This window comes from Ceratotherium simum, chromosome 34, assembly GCF_057802395.1.
Source record: "Ceratotherium simum simum isolate JZ-2026a chromosome 34, ASM5780239v1, whole genome shotgun sequence".
Taxonomy (NCBI): Eukaryota; Metazoa; Chordata; class Mammalia; order Perissodactyla; family Rhinocerotidae; genus Ceratotherium; species Ceratotherium simum.
The window spans coordinates 17,039,661-17,058,333 of NC_141933.1; the positions used below are offsets into that span (position 1 = coordinate 17,039,661).

At 35.4% G+C, this 18,673-nt stretch overlaps 1 protein-coding gene across 1 annotated transcript; it reads right to left on the minus strand.

The window, feature by feature from the left end:
- Positions 1-477: 477 nt before the first annotated feature.
- On the minus strand, positions 478-2,149 carry LOC106799961 (olfactory receptor 5AK3-like). Its single transcript, XM_014793100.2, has 2 exons — positions 2,140-2,149; positions 478-1,397 (listed from the first exon to the last, which is right to left on the minus strand). Exons 1-2 carry the CDS (start codon positions 2,147-2,149, stop codon positions 478-480), a joined length of 930 nt encoding a protein of 309 aa, XP_014648586.2.
- Positions 2,150-18,673: the final 16,524 nt, after the last annotated feature.

Below are 18,673 nucleotides of genomic sequence, written 5' to 3' on the forward strand. Positions count from 1 at the left end.
TTTTTCAAAGAAGTGTTTATTTTATATCCAGGTTTATGCAATAACTGGAAGAGAACACATGAAGAACCTCTTCATAGACAATTTACAGAACTTGTTTAAATGAATGGATCATAAAGAGCTTCAATTTTAATATTGATTACACACAAAATTGGGGTTTTCTAGTCTTTAGGAATATGTTTGAAATACATTTGAAAGAAGTAAACACTTTATAAAGTATACACATATTTCTTAATATTTTAAGCAATTTCAATAGAGCCATTCTTCATGGATAGGATGAGGTATATTTTTCAAACTATATTCAAGGGAAAATTACTCTCATGAGATATTACTATATTCCTGCATTCTAAAACGTATCTATTGAAACACGTAGCATTGGCTTCAGATTGAACATGTTCTTAATTTCAGAAACATTAAATAAGGGTCAAACATCTCTACCAGATACTTTCATGTGCTGAATTTTAACAATTTCAGTGCAATCTAAAAGAAATTTTTTCCCCTCACTTTTAGAGCTTCTTTTACTTCCTTGTTTCTCAAACTATAGATTAGGGGGTTCAGCATGGGAATCACAATGCCATAAAATATGGAGGCCACTTTCATATTCTGCTGGAAATAATTAGAATAAGGCTGTAAGTACATGTATGATAGTGTTCCATAGAAAATGGTGACTGTTGTCAGGTGGGAGGCACACGTGGATAAGGCTTTTTTCCTCCCAGCAGTACAAGACATCTTTAGGATGGCAGCCAGAATATACATGTAGGAAAAGATGACAACCAACACAGTGAACATCAAGTTAAATCCCACAAAGACGACAATTAGCATGACGTTGATGTCAATGTTGGAACATGAAAGGGTGATAACTGGGGGAATATCACAGAAAAAGTGATTGATGGTATTGGACTTGCAGAAGTTTAGTGAAAATATAAAACCTGTGTGTACAGAAGCATTTATTGAGCCCATGACGTACGAACCAACTACTAATTGCATGCAGGCTCTTCGAGACATCACTATGGGATAGCGAAGTGGGTTACAGATGGCTACATACCGGTCTACTGCCATAGCAGCCAGGAGGTAACAGTCACTGGTTGCAAATGTTGCATAAACCAATAATTGTATGACACAGCCCCCAAATGATATTGATTTATTTTCTACTGTGAAGTTTTGCAACATCTTGGGAGTGATAGCAGAGGTATAACAGACATCAACGAAAGCCAAATGTTGTAGGAAAAAGTACATGGGTGTGTGAAATCTGGAATTTGTCCTGATGAGTAGGATCATTCCAGTATTACCCACCATGGAGATCACATAGATCACTAGAAATACAATGAAGAGGACATACTGCAACTTGTGTTGGCCACTGAATCCCAGAAGAAAGAATTCAGTCACTTCAGTGCTATTTCCTAGATTCATGGCCACCAAAGTCTAGAAAGGACAAGAGGAGGACCAAGAAAAAAAGGGAAATATTGGTGACTTCTTGAAAGGAAACAGGCTCTTATATTCCATGTCACCTTTTTTGAATTAGCTTTTCATTGCAAACACTTCAAACAGGGTTACTGCTTTCCAAATATTCTTTCTATATTCTTGTTAAGAAACCCCCACATAAACAGTGATATGTGAGCAATGCATTCATTTTCAAAATAAAGAAGATTTCATAGAAGAAGATGGACTTCTAATATGTATGATTCTATGTAACATAGATTAAAACATGTTTCCACTATATTAAGCAGGTATCCATATATGCTTAAAGCCATATGTCAGTATGATTTTGTACCTCTTCATCAACTTATAGTTTTCTCAGCCATTTATCATTTTAATCCTAGCTTATAGTCCTGAAATTAGTAGAATTGCAGAAATTTTGTGAGATATGTTCATGTTCCACATATGTTTGAAGGCTTTAGAGTGTCTTTCTACTACTGTCCTTAGCATGCAACTGTCATCTAGGTGACATTCTTCAGAAGCCACATAATCATCTCTTTTTACATACATAGATATATGTCTGGATTTCTGAGAGATAGTCTTGCTTTTCCCATGGTATTCTTTTTTTTTTTAGTTATAGCCTAGCTACAGAACAAATCATCTTGTAAAAATTTTATTAATATATAATGATGGTTTATTTTTAGTCAAAAATCTCTTTTTTTCTACTTTGAGTCATGTTACCTCTGTACCTAGTTAGGTAGACAGCTGAGATATCTTCTTCCATGATTTTTCATATACTGCATTCCCTCAAACTCCCTGATTCCAATGCCTTTACTTTTTTTTTTTTTTTTTTTGGGTGAGGAAGATCAGCTAACATCCATGCCAATCCTCCTCTTTTTGCTGAGGAGGACCGGCCCTGAGCTAACATCTATTGCCAATCCTCCTCCTTTTTTCCCCTTTTTCTCCCCAAAGCCTCAGCAGATAGTTGTATGTCGTAGTTGCACATCCTTCTAGTTGCTATATGTGGGACGCTGCCTCAGCATGGCCGGACAAGCGGTGTGTCGGTGCGTGCCTGGAATCCAAACCCGGGCTGCCAGTAGTGGAGTGTGTGCATTTAACCACGAAGCCACGGGGCCAGCCGCCCCAATGCCTTTACTTTTAAACACCATTCCATATTGCTGAGCACTGCTCATTGTGGAGGAATGTATCATGGACACTTAGTATGGCAGAAACTGACTTGCTGCTCATCAATATATTTGTCTTTTCTTCTGGGCACAGCATCAGTACACACTTTCAACCAAACTTTTCCATCTGTGGTCATAATACCATGTTCTGCCCATAGAATGTGAGCAAATGTAATGAACGCTTCTTCTAGGACTCAGCCACCTCCTCCCTGCTCTCCTCAAACTGGAACCGTATGACTTTCTATTCCTTTCACTCCTCGTCTGTCAGCTAGATATTGATGTTCAGGGAAACTTTGAAAACTATGTGTTAGGATTGCCAAATAAAATACAGGACACCCAGTTAAATTTGAATTGCACATAAATTGTAGAAATTCTTTTTAGTAGAAGTGTGACTTAAATGTTGCATAGGAAATATTTACACTAAAATAACTTGCTATTTATTGCAGTTCGAGTTTAACTGAGCCTCTTTTATTTTTATTTACTAAGTCTGGCAACCCTACCTGTGTTCTTTATTGCAGCCTCCGTCCAGGTGTTCTCAAATGTCTGTGTGCAGCAGAGCCCCCTGCTAGCATCCCCTTTTCACCACTGGATTTTATGTGATTGAGAACTTCTACTGTGATAAGTCAATGAGATTTTGGGATTCATTTACTACAATAGTCTTATTTTTACCAACTGTCATTGCAGTCACACAATATGAGTTCTTTTTTAAAGGAATAAACATATGAAGATATAACAACAGGACAAGTTTTCAACCTATAATGTGGATTGATAAGTGATAAATGATTTATCAGACCCAAGAAGATCAAGTCCTGAGCCAGAAATGGAGAAAGCTGAGAATCACTAGATTTATACTGCAGAATCCTCAAAAGGCTCAGGAGTTAATATCAGCAGGTACACTGGAAGAGGGCTGAAGGGTGTATTAAGAGAATGAGCATTGGTTAAGAGTCTTCCAAGAAGCAAATTATAGAGAAACCTATCATTAGTAGCTCACCTAACATCTCAAATCTTCCTTCACTCATCAACAAACAAACATGGCTACTTGATAACTGAAGAATGAGGAAAGAAACCAAAGACCACTGGGAGGAAGCAGATACTACAAATGGTGAGGAAACATTTTCGAAACTCAACTATTTCCCCCTAAACATGTGTGCATGTGTGTGTGTGTATGAGATTAATGTACATACATTGTAGAATAGTTGCTACTTTCATGGAGGATAATTGGCAATGTACTTGTTGAAGGATACATGAATAAGTGGAATATATATGAATAAAGAAATATATATATATTCCACATGAATTATATATATATTCATATATCCTCATATATCCTCAAAAATTACATTCCCAATTATATATATGTGTATATATATAAATTATATATTACACATCATTATATATTATACATGTAAAATTATACATCATTACCAAGTGGCATTTATTACAAGGATGAAATACTGGTTCAATATTTGAAATCAATCAATGTAATCCACCATATCTACAACCTAAAGAACAAAAATCAGGGGCCGGCCCGGTGGCGCAAGCAGTTAAGTGCGCGCGCTGCAGCGGCCCGGGGTTCACAGGTTCAGATCCCCGGCGCGCACCTGACGCATCACTTGTTAAGCCATGCTGTGGTGGCATCCCATATAAAGTAGAAGAAGATGGCCACGGTTGTTAGCTCAGGGCCCATCTTCCTCAAGAAAAAAGAGGAGGATTGGCATCAGATGTTAGCTCAGGGTTAGTCCTCCTCACAAAAAAATAAAATAAAATAAAGAACAAAAATCACAGTGTCTTATAAATCAATGAAGAAAATGCATTTGACCAAATTCAATACCTAGTCATGATTTAAAAAATCTCAGGAAACTAGGAATAGGAAGGAACATCCTCAACTTGATGAAAAACATCTACAAAGAACCTACAGCTAACATCATAGTTAGTGGTCAAAGACTGAATGCTTGGCCCCTAAAATCGGTTACAAGACAAAGATACTCACCCTCACCAATTCTGTTCAGCATAGCTCTGGGGGTTCTAGTCAGTGGAATAAAGGAAGAAAAGGAATAAAATTCGTACAGATCAGACAGGAAGAAATAAAATGGTCCGTCTGGCATGTGATGTGTTGGCTGTGTAGAAGATCCCAAGGAATCTAGCACAAATTCTAGGCTTAATGAGTGAGTTCAGTAAAGTTGTAGAATATAAGATGATCATACAAAAATTAACTATATTTCTGTATTATCAAAGGATACATGGGAACTGTAATTAAAATATAACATCCTTTACAATCACTCAAAAACTGAAATACTTAAGTGAAAATCTAAGAGAACCTGTACAGGAGTTGAAGGCTGAGAATGACAAAACACCAATGAAAGAAATCAAATAAGATCTAAATAAATACACATACTGGGTTCATGGATTAGAAGACTCCATATAATATAATGTTAATTCTCAAATTGATATACAGGCTTAATGCAATCCTTATCAAAATTCCTGCAAGACATTTTACGGATATGGAAAAGATTATTCGAAAATATATATGGAAATACAAAGTGGTTAGCATAGCTGAAACAATTCTGAAAAAGAAAGTGGAATGAATCACTTCATCTGATGCGGTTTATTATATAGCTATAGTAATCAAAACTTTAAAATTTGAAGAGGGATAGGCAGAAAAATGGAGCAAAATAGAAAACACACAGGTACAGCCAACTGATTTTTGATGAAAGTGAAAAAGCAATTCGATAAAGGAAGGATAGTCTTTCCGAAAAATAGTGCCAGAGGAATTGGATATCCATAGGCAACAGAATGAATCTCAACCCAAATATTACACCTTACACAAAAATTAACTCAAAATGGGTCATAGATTTAAATGTAAAATATAAAACTATAAAAATTTAAAAGATAATATAGGACAAAACCTTCAGGACCCAGGGCTTAGTGAAGGGTTCTTAGACACGACACTGAAAGCACAATCCATAAAAGAAAAAAAAAAATCAATAAATTGGACTCCATCAAGGTGCAAACTTTTGGTCTGTTAAAGATCTGGTTAGGAGGGTGAAAAGGCATGCTACAAACTTGGAGAAAATATTTTCAAACCAGCTATCTGACAAAGGAATCATACTTAGAACATACAAAGAACCCTTAGCCTCAATATTTAAAAAACAATCAAATTAGAAAATGGTGAAAGATATGAACAAACAATTCATCAAAGAGGGCTATATGGATGGTAAATAAGCACACGGAAAGATGTCCAACATCATTAGGCATTAGAGAAATGCAAATTAAGAACACAATGAGATATCACTACATACCTATCCAAGAGGCTAAAATAAAAAACAGTGGTGACACCAAATGCTGGTGAAGATGCAGAGTAGCTGGATCTCTCATACATTGCTGGTAGGAATGTAAAATGCTATAGTCACTGGAAAATAATTTGGCATTGTCTCAGAAAACTAAACATACTCTTAGCATACCACTCAGTAATTGCTCTCCTGGGCAATTATGTTTGCACACAACTTTGTCCACACAAACGCCTGTACATAAATTTTGTAACAGCTTCATTTAAAATAGCCAAAAACAGTACACAACCAAATGTCCACCAATAGGTGAGTGGTTAAAGAAATTGTGTTACATCACATACAATGGAATATTACTCAGCAATAAAGAGGAAACAGCTATTGATACAAGCAACAACTTAAATGGATGTCAAGGGCATTATTCTGAGTGAAAAAAAGGCCAATCTCAAAGGGTCATGTAGTGTATTATTCCTTTCACCTAACATTCTCAAAATGCAAAATTATAGAGATGGAGAACAGATGAGTGATTTCCAGGGGTCAGCGTGATGGGGGAGGGTAATGGTGAGACTATAATGGGTAGCACAGTGTAAGTCTGTGTGGAATCTGACATATGTGATATCATAGGTCTGTATTTTGACTTTAGTGGTTGTTACATAATCTACACCTGTGATAAAATAACATAGAGCTACATATACACATTGTCACACACACCAATAAAAAATCCCACTTTGAAGTCATAGTATAATTATGTAAGACATAAATATAGAGAGAAAACTGGGTGAAGGATACATGGGATCTGTCTACAGTATTTTTGCAACTTCTGGTGAATGTATAATTATTTCAAAATAAGACGTTAAAAAGACAAAGAAAAAGAGAACAAGTAAAACCTGCTTTGCAGTGGTGCGAGATTCAAGTGAGCAAATTTATGTAATCTTGCCAACACAAGGCCAGGTATTGAATTAGTGCTCATCAAGTGGCCATAATAATACAGGCAAGTAATACATTAAGGGCATATAATAGTGACTGATTGATCGATTGATTCATTCATTCAATTATTTGTTCATTTATATCCTTTCCCAAAGAACACTCAGCCCAGCTGAGTTCCCTGACTCCATTTCCATTACATCACCAGCGATGAAAGGATTCCTCCCGGTCTTGGGCCAAAGTATGGTGGAACTGTGGCTCTGATCCTTTTGCTCTGCCACTTCCTGCACACACTGCAATGATACACAGCTGACGTTGAAAACTGGGATTTGCTTTGTTTTACTTACACCAACGTTGCCTCCAGATTCTCTTTCTGCAACTGGTACAAGCTGATTGCCCTCCAAGGTCTCTCTCTGTGGTTCCTTCTAATTGAGGAGTTTATAGCTGGGGCCTAAGGGATCAACACTTGCTCCCTTGAGAACCTGAGGTTCTGGGGCTGAGATGGAATTAGAAAAAAAACATTCATTAGTTATTCTCTGCTGAAGAAAAGCTCCGATTTCCAGAGGGGATGAAATTTATTTTTGTGTTTCTGCCATTAGGGACTTCCTGATTTCGTTTTTGAGAATTGCCCTGCTATTGACAAATTACCTTCCTTCCATCCCTTCCGTCTTTTTTTCTTTCCATTCTGATTCCTTGCTTTCCATTTTGTGTGTGTGTGTGTAAGAAACCAACCACATGGTTAAAAATTCAGAAGTATGTAAGGACATAGAGTCGAAACCAAGTACCCCTCTGTTCTTTGATTCCCAGTCTCTAGATTCTATCCCTGGAGATCACCACTGTTGTAAGCTTCTGTCTTTTCCATCCATAAGCCTTGCATTGCACTTGCAAACATCCTAAGAGTTACATTCTTTCTTTCTCACCCGCACAAATGGCAGTGTATTATTGACATTTTTCTGCAGCTTGCATTTCACTTAATAATTCTGGGACATCTGTCTATACCAGTACAGAAAGAGAAGTCTGACTCTTCTTAATAGTTGCATTATATATATATTTGTGTGTGTGTGTGTGTGTGTGTGTGAGGAAGACCAGCCCTGAGCTGACACCCAATGCCAATCCTTTTCTTTTCTTTTTGCCGAGGAAGACTGGCCCTGGGCTAACATCCGTGCCCACCTTCCTCCATTTTATATGGGACGCCTCCACAGCATGGCCTAACAAGTGGTGCATCAGTGCACGCCCGGGATCCGAACCGGTGAACCCTGGGCCACTGTAGCAGAGCACGCGCACCTAACCGCTTGCGCCACTGGGCCGGCCCTGTAGTTGCATTATATTTTATCCAACAGCTGCATCGTTTAATATGTTTATTCAAACTCTCCTCCCTGTTGGTAGATATTTAGATAGTTTCCAATCTTTTACTATTGTAAACAATGTTACCATAAATATTAGTGTGCCTAAGTGTGAACGTATCTCTAGGATCAAAAGGTATTTAGGAGAGGAGTCTCCAAGTCCAAGTGTATGAACAGTGTAATTTTGGTAGGTACTGCCAAGTGTCCTGCAAAGCAAGACTCTCTCAATTTAAATTACTTCTAGCAAATCTACGATGACTGTTTCTTCAAATCCTCTCTAATGCAATGCTGAGAAATTTTTATTAAATGTCATTATGATAGGTGAAAACCAACATATTTTGGTTTTATTTGCTTTATTCTCCTAAAAACCAGATTAAGCATCTTTTCACATGTCTAATAACCATAAGTAATTCTTTTTCTGTGAATTATCGGTTTATACATATTGTCCTCTTAAAAAGTATTTTCTTTGCTTGTATATTGATATTTTGAATCACCGAAGCCTTCCTGATAAAAATTGCAAATAGTTCTCAATATTAATTATTTTACATTGCTAATTGTGTATCTTACCATGCAAGAAATTTTTATTTTTATACTAGAAATTTATTTTGCATTTTGTGTTATATTTATAAAGGCATTCTTCACTTCAAAAGTTTAAAAAAATTTACCAATTTTTTATTGCCTTTAAGGTTTAATTTTTATTTATTTACACTTATAATCTACAGTTATATTATTTTAGTCACTAGCCTTAAATATGTAACTTGTGTATTGTTAACCGAGTCTGAATTTATTCATATCTTTTATCTAGTGCTGCATAAGACTAGTTACTGAGAGATTTTGACTCCATCTGAAAAGCTCATTCCTCAATTCCAAAGTAGTTTGCCTAGAATTTTAATTATAACTGTATTTAAATTTATATAAAATTGCTGTTATTATCTTATCACAATCAGTTTTTAGGTTGGTCAAAATGTCCTATTGAGGGGCTGACCCAGTGGTGTAGTGGTTAAGTACGCCCGCTGCACTTTAGCGGCCCAGGCTTTCCAGGTTCAGAACCCGGATGCGCACCGATGTATTGCTTGTCAAGCCATGCTGTGGTGGTATCCCATATAGAGTAGAGGAAGAAGGGCACAGATGTTAGCTCAGGGCTGATCTTCCTCACACACACACACACACACACAAAAGTCCTATTGATTTTTTTATTGAAGTATAGTTGACATATAACATTATATTAGTTTCAGATACGCAACATATGATTTGATATTTGTCCATCTTGCAAAATGATTACCATAATAAGTCTAGTCAACATCCATCACTGTACATAGTTCCAAAATTTGTTTTACTTGTGATGAGAACTTTTAAGATTTACTCTCAGCAACTTTCAAATATGCAACACAGTATTAACTGTTATTAACTATAGTCACTATGCTGTACACTACAGTCCCATGACTTATTTACTTTATAACTGTTAAGTTTGTACCTTTTGACCCCCTACACCCATTTCACCCACCCTCCACACCCCACCTCTGGCAACCAACTATCTTTGTTATCTGTGGGCCGAGTGTTTCTTTTTGTTCTTTGTTTCTTTTTTTAGTTTCCCCCTTATAAGTGAGATCATGCAGTATTTGTTTTTCTCTGCCTGACGTATTTCACTTGGCAGAATGCCTTCAAAGTCCATCACCTTATATAATATTTTTATAGATATATATAAGACATTTTCTTATCCATTCATCCATCAATAGACACACAGGGGTTTTCCAATCTTGGCTATTGTAAATACTGCTACAATGAACATGGTGGTGCATACATCTTTTCGAGTTAGTATTTTCATTTTCTTTGGATAAACATCCAGAAGTGGAATTGCTGGATCAGACGGTAGTTCTATTTTTAATTTTTTAAGGAACCTCTATACTGTTTTCCATAGTTGCTATACCATTTTGACATTCCCACCAACAGTGTAGAAGGGTTCCAATTTCTCCACATTCTAGCCAATATTTGCTATCTTTATTTTTTGATAATAGCCATCATAACTAGTATGAGATATTACATTATTGCAGTTTTGATTTGCATTTCTCTGATGATTAGTGATGTTGAGCACCTTTTCACATACCTGTTGGCCAACTGTGTGTCTTTTTTGGAGAAATGCCTAAGTCATTTGCCCATTTTTAATTTGGGTTATTTGGTTTTTTATACTATTGAATTGTGGGAATTCCTTATATATTTTGGATTTTAACCCTTTATGAGATATATGGTTTGTAAATATTTTCTCCCATTTCTTTTCATTCTGTCGATTATTTTCTTTGCTGTGCAGAAGGCTTTTAGTCCCCCTTGTCTATTTTTGCTTTAGTTTTTTTGTGTTTTTGGTGTCATATCCAATAAATCATTGCCAAGGCTAATGTCAGGAAGTTTTCCCCCTATGTTTCTGGTAGGAGTTTTATAGTTTCAGGTCTTATGTTTAAGTCTTTAATCCATTTTGAGTTTATTTTTATACAGGGTGTAAGATGGGAGCCCAGTTTTATTCTTTGCCTGTGGACATCCAGTTTCCCCAGCACTGTTTTTTGAAGAGACTATCCTTTCCCCATTGTGTATTCTTGGCACCCTGTCGAAGATCAATTGACTGTATATGCATGGATTTAATTCTGGGATCTATGTTCTGTTCCATTGGTCTATATGTCTATCTTTATGTGAGTACTATACTGTTTTAATTACTGTAGCTTTGTAATATATTTTGAAATTGGGAAGTGTGATGTCTCCAGCTCTGTTCTCCTTCTCGAGATTGCTTTGGCTATTTGGGGTCTTTTGTGATTCCTTATGAGTTTAGGATTGTTTTTCCTGTTTATGTAAAAAATGTCATTGGGGTTTTGATGAAGATAGCATCAAATCTGTGGACCTCCTCGGGTGGAATGAACATTTTAACAGTATTTAGTCTTCCAATCCATGAACATAGATGTCTTCCCATTTATTTGTTTTTAATTTCTCTCATCAATGTTTTGTAGCTCTGACTCCCTTTATGTTGTTATTGCCACATATTACATGTTTACACATTGTGTGCATATTAAAATATATTTATCACTATTGTTTTATGAATTTGTCTTTTAAATCATATAAGAAAAAAAGAGGAGTTACAAACCAAAAATAGAACAATACTGGCTTTTATATTTATCCATTTGATTACCTTTACTGGTGTCCTTTATTTCTTCATATGGCTTCAAGTACTGCCTGTTGTTCTTTCATTTTAGCCTGAATGACTCTCTCTAACATTTCTCGTAGGGCAGGTCTACTTGTGACAAACTCCTTCAGCTTTTCTTCATCTGAAAATGTCTTCATTTCCCTTTCATATCTGAAAAATAGTGCTGCTGTATATAGACTTTTTGATTGGTAGTTTTTTCTGTCAACGCTTAAAATATGTCACCCCTATGGCCTCCCTGCTTTCTGAAGAGAAATTAGCTGTTAATCTTATTGAGAATCCATTTTACGTGATGAGTCAGTTCTCTCATGCTGCTTTCAAGACTCTCTTTTTCTTTGAATTTTGACAGATTGTATATCGTCTAGGTGTGTATCTCTTTGCTCTTATTCTGCTCGGAGTCCATTGAATTTCTTGGCTGTGTAGATAAATGTTTTTCTTTATATTTGGGAATATTTCAGCCAATATATTTTAAAACATTTTCTCTATCTCTTTCTTTCTGTCCTCTCCTTCTGGGACTCCCTTTATATATATGTTAATATGCTTGATGGTATTGTGGGAGATCAAGATTTGGCCACCCTGAAATATATCTCTTTACCTTGATTGTTTTCTCTGATGGACATTTGACCCCCCCCACTACCTGCCTAAAGAATTTGACATAGTAACTCCTTTTCCTGGAACAGATCTTCTATCTGATGGCTGTAATATAATGCAAAATAGATGTTACAATAGAAAAGGCACCAACAAGCCCATCTTATCGGAAGTTCTGTCTCTCTGGCCACATTCTCTGGATGGCCCTGCGAGGAGTTGCCAGACAAACATTTACATTCATAAGGGAAATCTCCATTTGTAAAGGTATCTCCTTCTCTGTATTGGGAAGAGGAGGGATGACCTCATTTCTAGAAACTTATCAATGTGGAAAGTGAGGCCTTAAATCTGCATAATAACCTTAACTCTTGTTTACTGTGCTTTAGTGGTAATCTCCTGTAACTGACTCCCCCCACCCCCAACATCCTCCTTTGTCTTTAGCTGAACATGGTATTTAAGACGAGAATTTCTGCTATTGTGTTGAGAAATGCAGTGTCCCTGGTTTCTCTCATGTATACATGTTATTAAACTTGGTATTATACATGTTATTAAACTTGGTATTATTTTCTCCTGCTAACCTGTCTTGTTAATTATTTGGCCAGCCAGAAGAACCTTAAGGGAAAGGGCAGAGGGGGATTCTCCCTCTTCCCCCACAGTATTCTACCAGTGTCTCGGGGCTGTTTATTTTTCTTTATATTTTTTTCTTTCTATTCCTCAGCCTGGATAATCTCAGTTAACTTCGCTTCAAGGTAACTGATTTTTTCTTCTGCCTGCTCAGATCTGCTGGTGAGCCTTTCTGGTGAATTTCTCATTTCACTTATTTTATGTTTAACTTCAGAATATCTATTTTTTAAAAAATAATTTCTTTCATTTTACTGATATTCTCTTTTTGGTGAAATATCATCCTCATATTTTTTTTTAGTTCTTTAAAAATGGTTTTCTTTAGTTCTTTGAACATATTAAAAACAGTCAATTTAAAGTCTTTGTGTAGTAAGTCTAAAGTGTGAGCTTTCTCAGGATAGTTTCTATTGATTGGCTTTTTATCCTGTATATGAGCCATATTTTCTTCTTTTACTGCATGTCTTGCAATTTGTTTTTTTTGAAAACTGAACGTTTTATATAATATAACATGGCAACTCTGGAAATCAGATTATCTTTCTCCCCTGCATTTGATATTGTTTCTGTTTGATGTTCTTCTTAATATTTGTTTGTTTAGTGACTTTTCTAAATGAATCCTTTAAAGAGTGTCATCTTTTTCATGTGTCATCGCTGAGTTCTCTGCTCAGTTAGTTTAGTGGTTAGCTAATGATTCCAATAAAATTATTTAAATGCCTGAAACCAATAAGTTTTCCAGTCTTTGCCAAGGAGCTCTGAGTGTATATTGGAGTATACCTTCAACCCTCAATAAAGGCAGTTTATAACTCCAGCTCAGTCTTCACAGATTAATTTTGCCAATCTACGGTTTGTCTTTTCTTTTCCTTAATAGCATCTTTAGAACCAGAAATTTTAAATTTTGATGAAGAAAAAAATATATATTTTTCTTTTATGGTTTGTGCTTTTGGTTTCCTATCTGAGACTTTTTTGCTATCCTAAGGTCATGGAGATTTTCTTCTATCTTTTATTTTAGAATTTTTAGTTTTAGCATTTACATTTGTATGTAATATACATTGGGTATATAATCCTTTTCAAATTAATTATTGTGCATAGTGTGAGAAAAAGATAAAATTTATTCACTTTTTCTCTATGGCTATATACCTTTTTTTCTTTTTTTGAAAAGACAATAATTTCATCATGGAGTTGGCTTATTCCTTTTGTTGAAAATCAATTTACCATCTATTTGTTGATCTAATTTCTTCACTCTATCTTTGTTGCAGTGGTCAATATATCTGTCCTTATGTTATTATAAGACTAGTTTATTTACTATATCTTTAAGTTAGTCTTGAAAATAGATAGCATATGTCCTCCAACTTTGGTCTTCATTTTCAAAAGTATTTGGCTATTCTAGAATTTTTGTCTTTCCAAATAAGTTTTAGAATTAGCTTATCAATCTCTACTGAAAACCTGGCATTTTGAGTGGGATTTCATTGAAAGTATTGATGAATCCTGTGAGAACTGGCATTTTAACAATATGGGGTTTTTCAATTCTTCAACATGATATATCTTTCTGCTTATGTAGGATTTCTTATTTTTTCTCAGAAATGTTTGTAGTTTTCATCATAAAGATATTACACATATTTTGTTAAATTTAACACAAGTATTTCATGTTTTTGGATGCTATTGTAAGTGGTATTTAAAAAATTTCATTTCCACTTTTTGCTAGGGTATAGAAATAAGATTGATTTTTCTTCTATTATATTTTAGTTTTCTGTTTTCTATTTAGTTTAATGATTAATGTATACTAATTTTTGCCTAGCCACATTATTGACTTCTGTTGTTTATATGAGAGAACTCTCCTGAGATATCCAGAAAAAATCATATCATCTTCAAATAATAATTTTTACTTTTTGATTTATTTCTTTTTATTGATTTCTATGGTCTAAGTGTTTTGATGAGTAGCTTCAGAATAATTTTAAGAACAACTTATCAAAGCTATCTTTTACTTGTTCCCAACTTTAAATAGAATGCTTTCAGTGTTTTCCCGTAAATATGATGAAGTCTTTGGGTTGAGGTATTTTTAGCTTTTATTTAAACGTTGGGAATAAGAATAAATGTTTAATCTTAGCAAATGTTTTTCAGCATCTGTGCAGATGATTTCGTGATTTATCTTTTAAAATCACTTTAGAAATAGTATTGTATTAATAGATTTTCTTATATTTTACTATTTCGTGCTCCTATAATAAGAATAACTTGGTTTGGTGTATTATTCTTTAATATGCTGCTGAGGTCTTTTTTTGTGTTTGTGCTGGAATTTTTATTATGGATTTTTGTATTGAAAATCATATTTAGTATTTGAGGATGGTATTGGAGTATAGTGTCTGAGCTGTCTTTGATAGCCTACTTCAAAAAATTATCTTGAAACATTCCTTCTTTTCGTATGTTCTCCAACAGTTCCAACACCACTGATACTGTCTAGTCCTCAATAATTGTTTAGAGCTCCAGGGCTAGTGCTTCGGAAAAGAGAAGTTTGCATTTTTACTACTTTATTTCTTCGACGTATACTGCTCTTTAATCTCTTCTGTGGTAACTTTTAGCAATCAATATTTCTTTAGAAAAAGCATCCATTCCATCAGGTTCTTGTATTCATTTGCGTGTTTGAGAGTAAGTATTCTTCTCTCATTGTTTAATATTTTCTTTGTTCCCCAGTACATTTTTCTTGATATATTAGCAAATGATTTGTCCATTTTACTTTTATTTTTAGCTTCAGAGAATGAGTTCTTGGGTTTATTATTTCTGTCATTTAAGAGGTTTTCAATATTAATTAAAAAAATTATTACTCTCTTCTCTTTTCCTTAATATTATTTTCTAATGCCCTGAAATGTTTGCTTACTTAATTTATTATTGTTGTATCCTATTTATCATTAGTATTTATAGCGTTATAAATTTTATTTGAACACCCTTTGTAGTGTATAGATATTTATGCAATGGTTTGTAAAATATGATTTTATAGACATTTGGCAATTTCATTATTTCCATCTTCAATCAAAGGGTTGTTTAAATGAGAATTTTCAGTTTAAGCTTTAGAATTTTAGTTGTTTTCACCTTCAACCTTTATTATTAATTTCTAAATACAGTTCATTGTCTCAGATAATATTTTCTATACTCTTTCCAATTTTCAGAATTTATTGTATATTTTATAATTCTTCCATGGGCACATAAAAAGGAAGAAAAGAAGAAGGAAGGGAGAAAGAAAGAAGAGAGAAAGAAAGAGAGAAGGAAGGGGAAGAAGGAAAAAAGAAAGATCTTTTCCTGGTTTCAAGTTATTATGAAGATGAAAATCAGCTCTGCCAGTAAATCAGACTGTGATGTGTTTAACACAATGTCAATGGTCACAGAAAGCCAATAAGAAACAGTGTTTCTAACTGGACTCCCCAAGTCCACAAGGCAACTGTACAAAGACTAAGAACTCCATCTTTCAAGTGACTGCTACTTTCTCACCAATGATGTGACTGTTCCTACTTTATTCCTTCCACTTCTTGAGCAATGCTTACTGAAATATCTAGTTGCTGATCTGCTCCTGCTTTTTGACAGTATCCAAATCTAGAGAGAGTACCTGCTTCCCTAATCCGTACTTGGATTCATTCAGCAAAACTTGTACCCTATATAAAAGCCTCTCCTATCCCTCTTACTGAGATGCCTGCAGCTTCTGTGGAGTGTGTGTTGCAGAAGCAAAATAAACCAAAATTTTGACTCCAGATGTGTTTGATTGGTGGACTTTAACAATATAGAGTTTCTGTATATGATTTATTCTCATTAATTATGTCAAATAGTTCTTCCGTAACTTTATTTTTAAATTTTTTTATCAACCTGATCTGTCATGAATTCAAAGAGGTAATTAATGTTTATGACTTCTATGTTTCTTTTGTCTGTGTATTTCCTGTTTTTTTCACTTTTTGAATATTGAGGCAATATTATTTAATATATAGATTTTCCATGAATATTTCTGCATAGAACAATTCTTATGTGCAAGGCATTTACAGCCACTACATTTAAGAATGTCTGTATAAGGAGACATATCAGGATAATAAAACTTAGAGATGTCTCCCTCTCCAGAGAAGGTTCGGGGTAGTAAAGATAAAGACCTCTCCTTCCCTCTTTGGGGAAGATTTGCTTACATTCTAGAGTGAAAGTGAGGTTTCTTTTTACAGAAGGAAATATGGACATGTCACCAGCAACCCTAAGTAAGATCAAAATTTCCTAATTTGGGGATTCCTGTCCTTCAATGCACCTTGCTGCAAAGGCTGGTGTGATCTATTTTCTCTTGGTATGGTTTGGGTTATGCTTGGCTCCATATCACAGTGTTCCTGCCTCAGCCCATAGATTTGGAACTTCTGGAAATGTTCAGAAAGGCAGTAAGCCCCCATCCTGTCAATCCTCCCACTCGCAACTTCCTATGGTTTAACTGATTAATGAAATTGAAAGAAGAAATATAACATGTAATCTCAGCCTTTTTGTTAACACTGCCTGTCCACAGAATGAGTGTGTGCTTGAATCCTTTTACCCAAGTGTTATGAGAGGTTCAAGGATTCGATCGGAGATGTAAAAGAAACTTTCCACTCCAAACAAATGGACTAAAGGTATATTTTATTGTATAGAGGAGAGTAAAGGCGGTAGTCTGCAAACAGATCTGAATAGGTCAAATAATAAGAGGGAAAAACATCAGCCCGATCGGAAAGGGAAACACCAGATCAACTGAGATAGTGGCAGATTCGAATAGGTCATTAAATAAGAGGGAAAAACATCAGATCGATTGGAAAGGGAAACACCAGATTGACTGAAGGGAAATGACATTAACTGGAAAGAGAAACACCAGGTTGAGTGAAAAAAGAACAAGTCAGATTGGTTACTCACAACATCCATGCCCCACTGCCAGCAAGAGTCCCTTCAATTGACACAGCTGGGCAGGAATCCAATCATCACAGGTCCTGGGCAGGGCATTCCCTCCACAGATGAGACTCTCACCAGGCCTCAATCTCCAGCAGTTTACATAGCATCGGTAGTTTCAAGAGTAAATAGTTACAGAGTTTATAGAGCAACCATTCAATGTTCCCATGCACAAATGGTTATCAGTGGCATACGTGCACTGAGCCTCCTGGCTATCGTCCCAGCCCAGGAGTTGTGTACGTGCATTGTTTTCCCTGATTATCACCCCAGCCCAGCACAGATGGCCAGTCTGCCCAGGAATGTGATGGCCAAAGGACCTTGAAATATTACAAATTGAAACTATCTCTGTGGGAGAAAGGCCAGTTCCTGGGAAAAAGGCCAGTTCCCACCACACAGAAGGCAGCTTTATATTTCTTTGTGTGCTGGTGGCTGTAGGTTAATGGAACGGCCAAACATGGCTGTACTCATGTCAAGACACCAAGTGGATAGAACACTCATGTACTGTCCCAGTTATGATGTCTATTGTTTAACCTGGATTCCTCCATCTCTCCTCACTCATGGAGATTGAGAGGAATAAGGCATCAATTCTGGGTAAATGAGTCTGTTCTGTAGCACCACACTCCGCATTGGATATTGTTTTCCTAATGTGTACACCTGCAAGTGAGTATAACTGGAGATTCAAGTTCTATTTCAACTACAACCTTATCAGTGATAAACTTATATGTTCTATATTTGCCTGATTCCTTTGTCAGTTTCCCAGTTGGTTAGACACCCTATGTGGAAAGGAGAGAGATTGATCCTAAAGTCTGAATATGTATGAATATTCATTCACCTGTTCTTTCTTTTATCTTCCTTTCCTCACATTTTCTCCAAATAAATTGCCCTTTCAATTATTTTTTACAATACTAAAAGAGCTTTGCTATAGGGTAATAGCAAGAGTAACAGTACCTCTCTAAGGAAGACAAGAAAAGATTCTTGTCCTGGTGAGTCTTTATATTATAGTTGTTAGGGGCACTTAACAACATTTATCATACACTCCCTTTTCCTTTTCTTTTTTTTAAAGGCAGGTATTTGAAAAAAGGTTCCCTCAAAATGTGTAAAAGCAATATCAAAGATCTTCTTATCAGATGTTTTCTCTTTCAGAAACACATGAATTAGAAGCTTATTTATTTAATATTTAAGATGTTTTTCAATATCCTTCAGATGTTATTGACATAA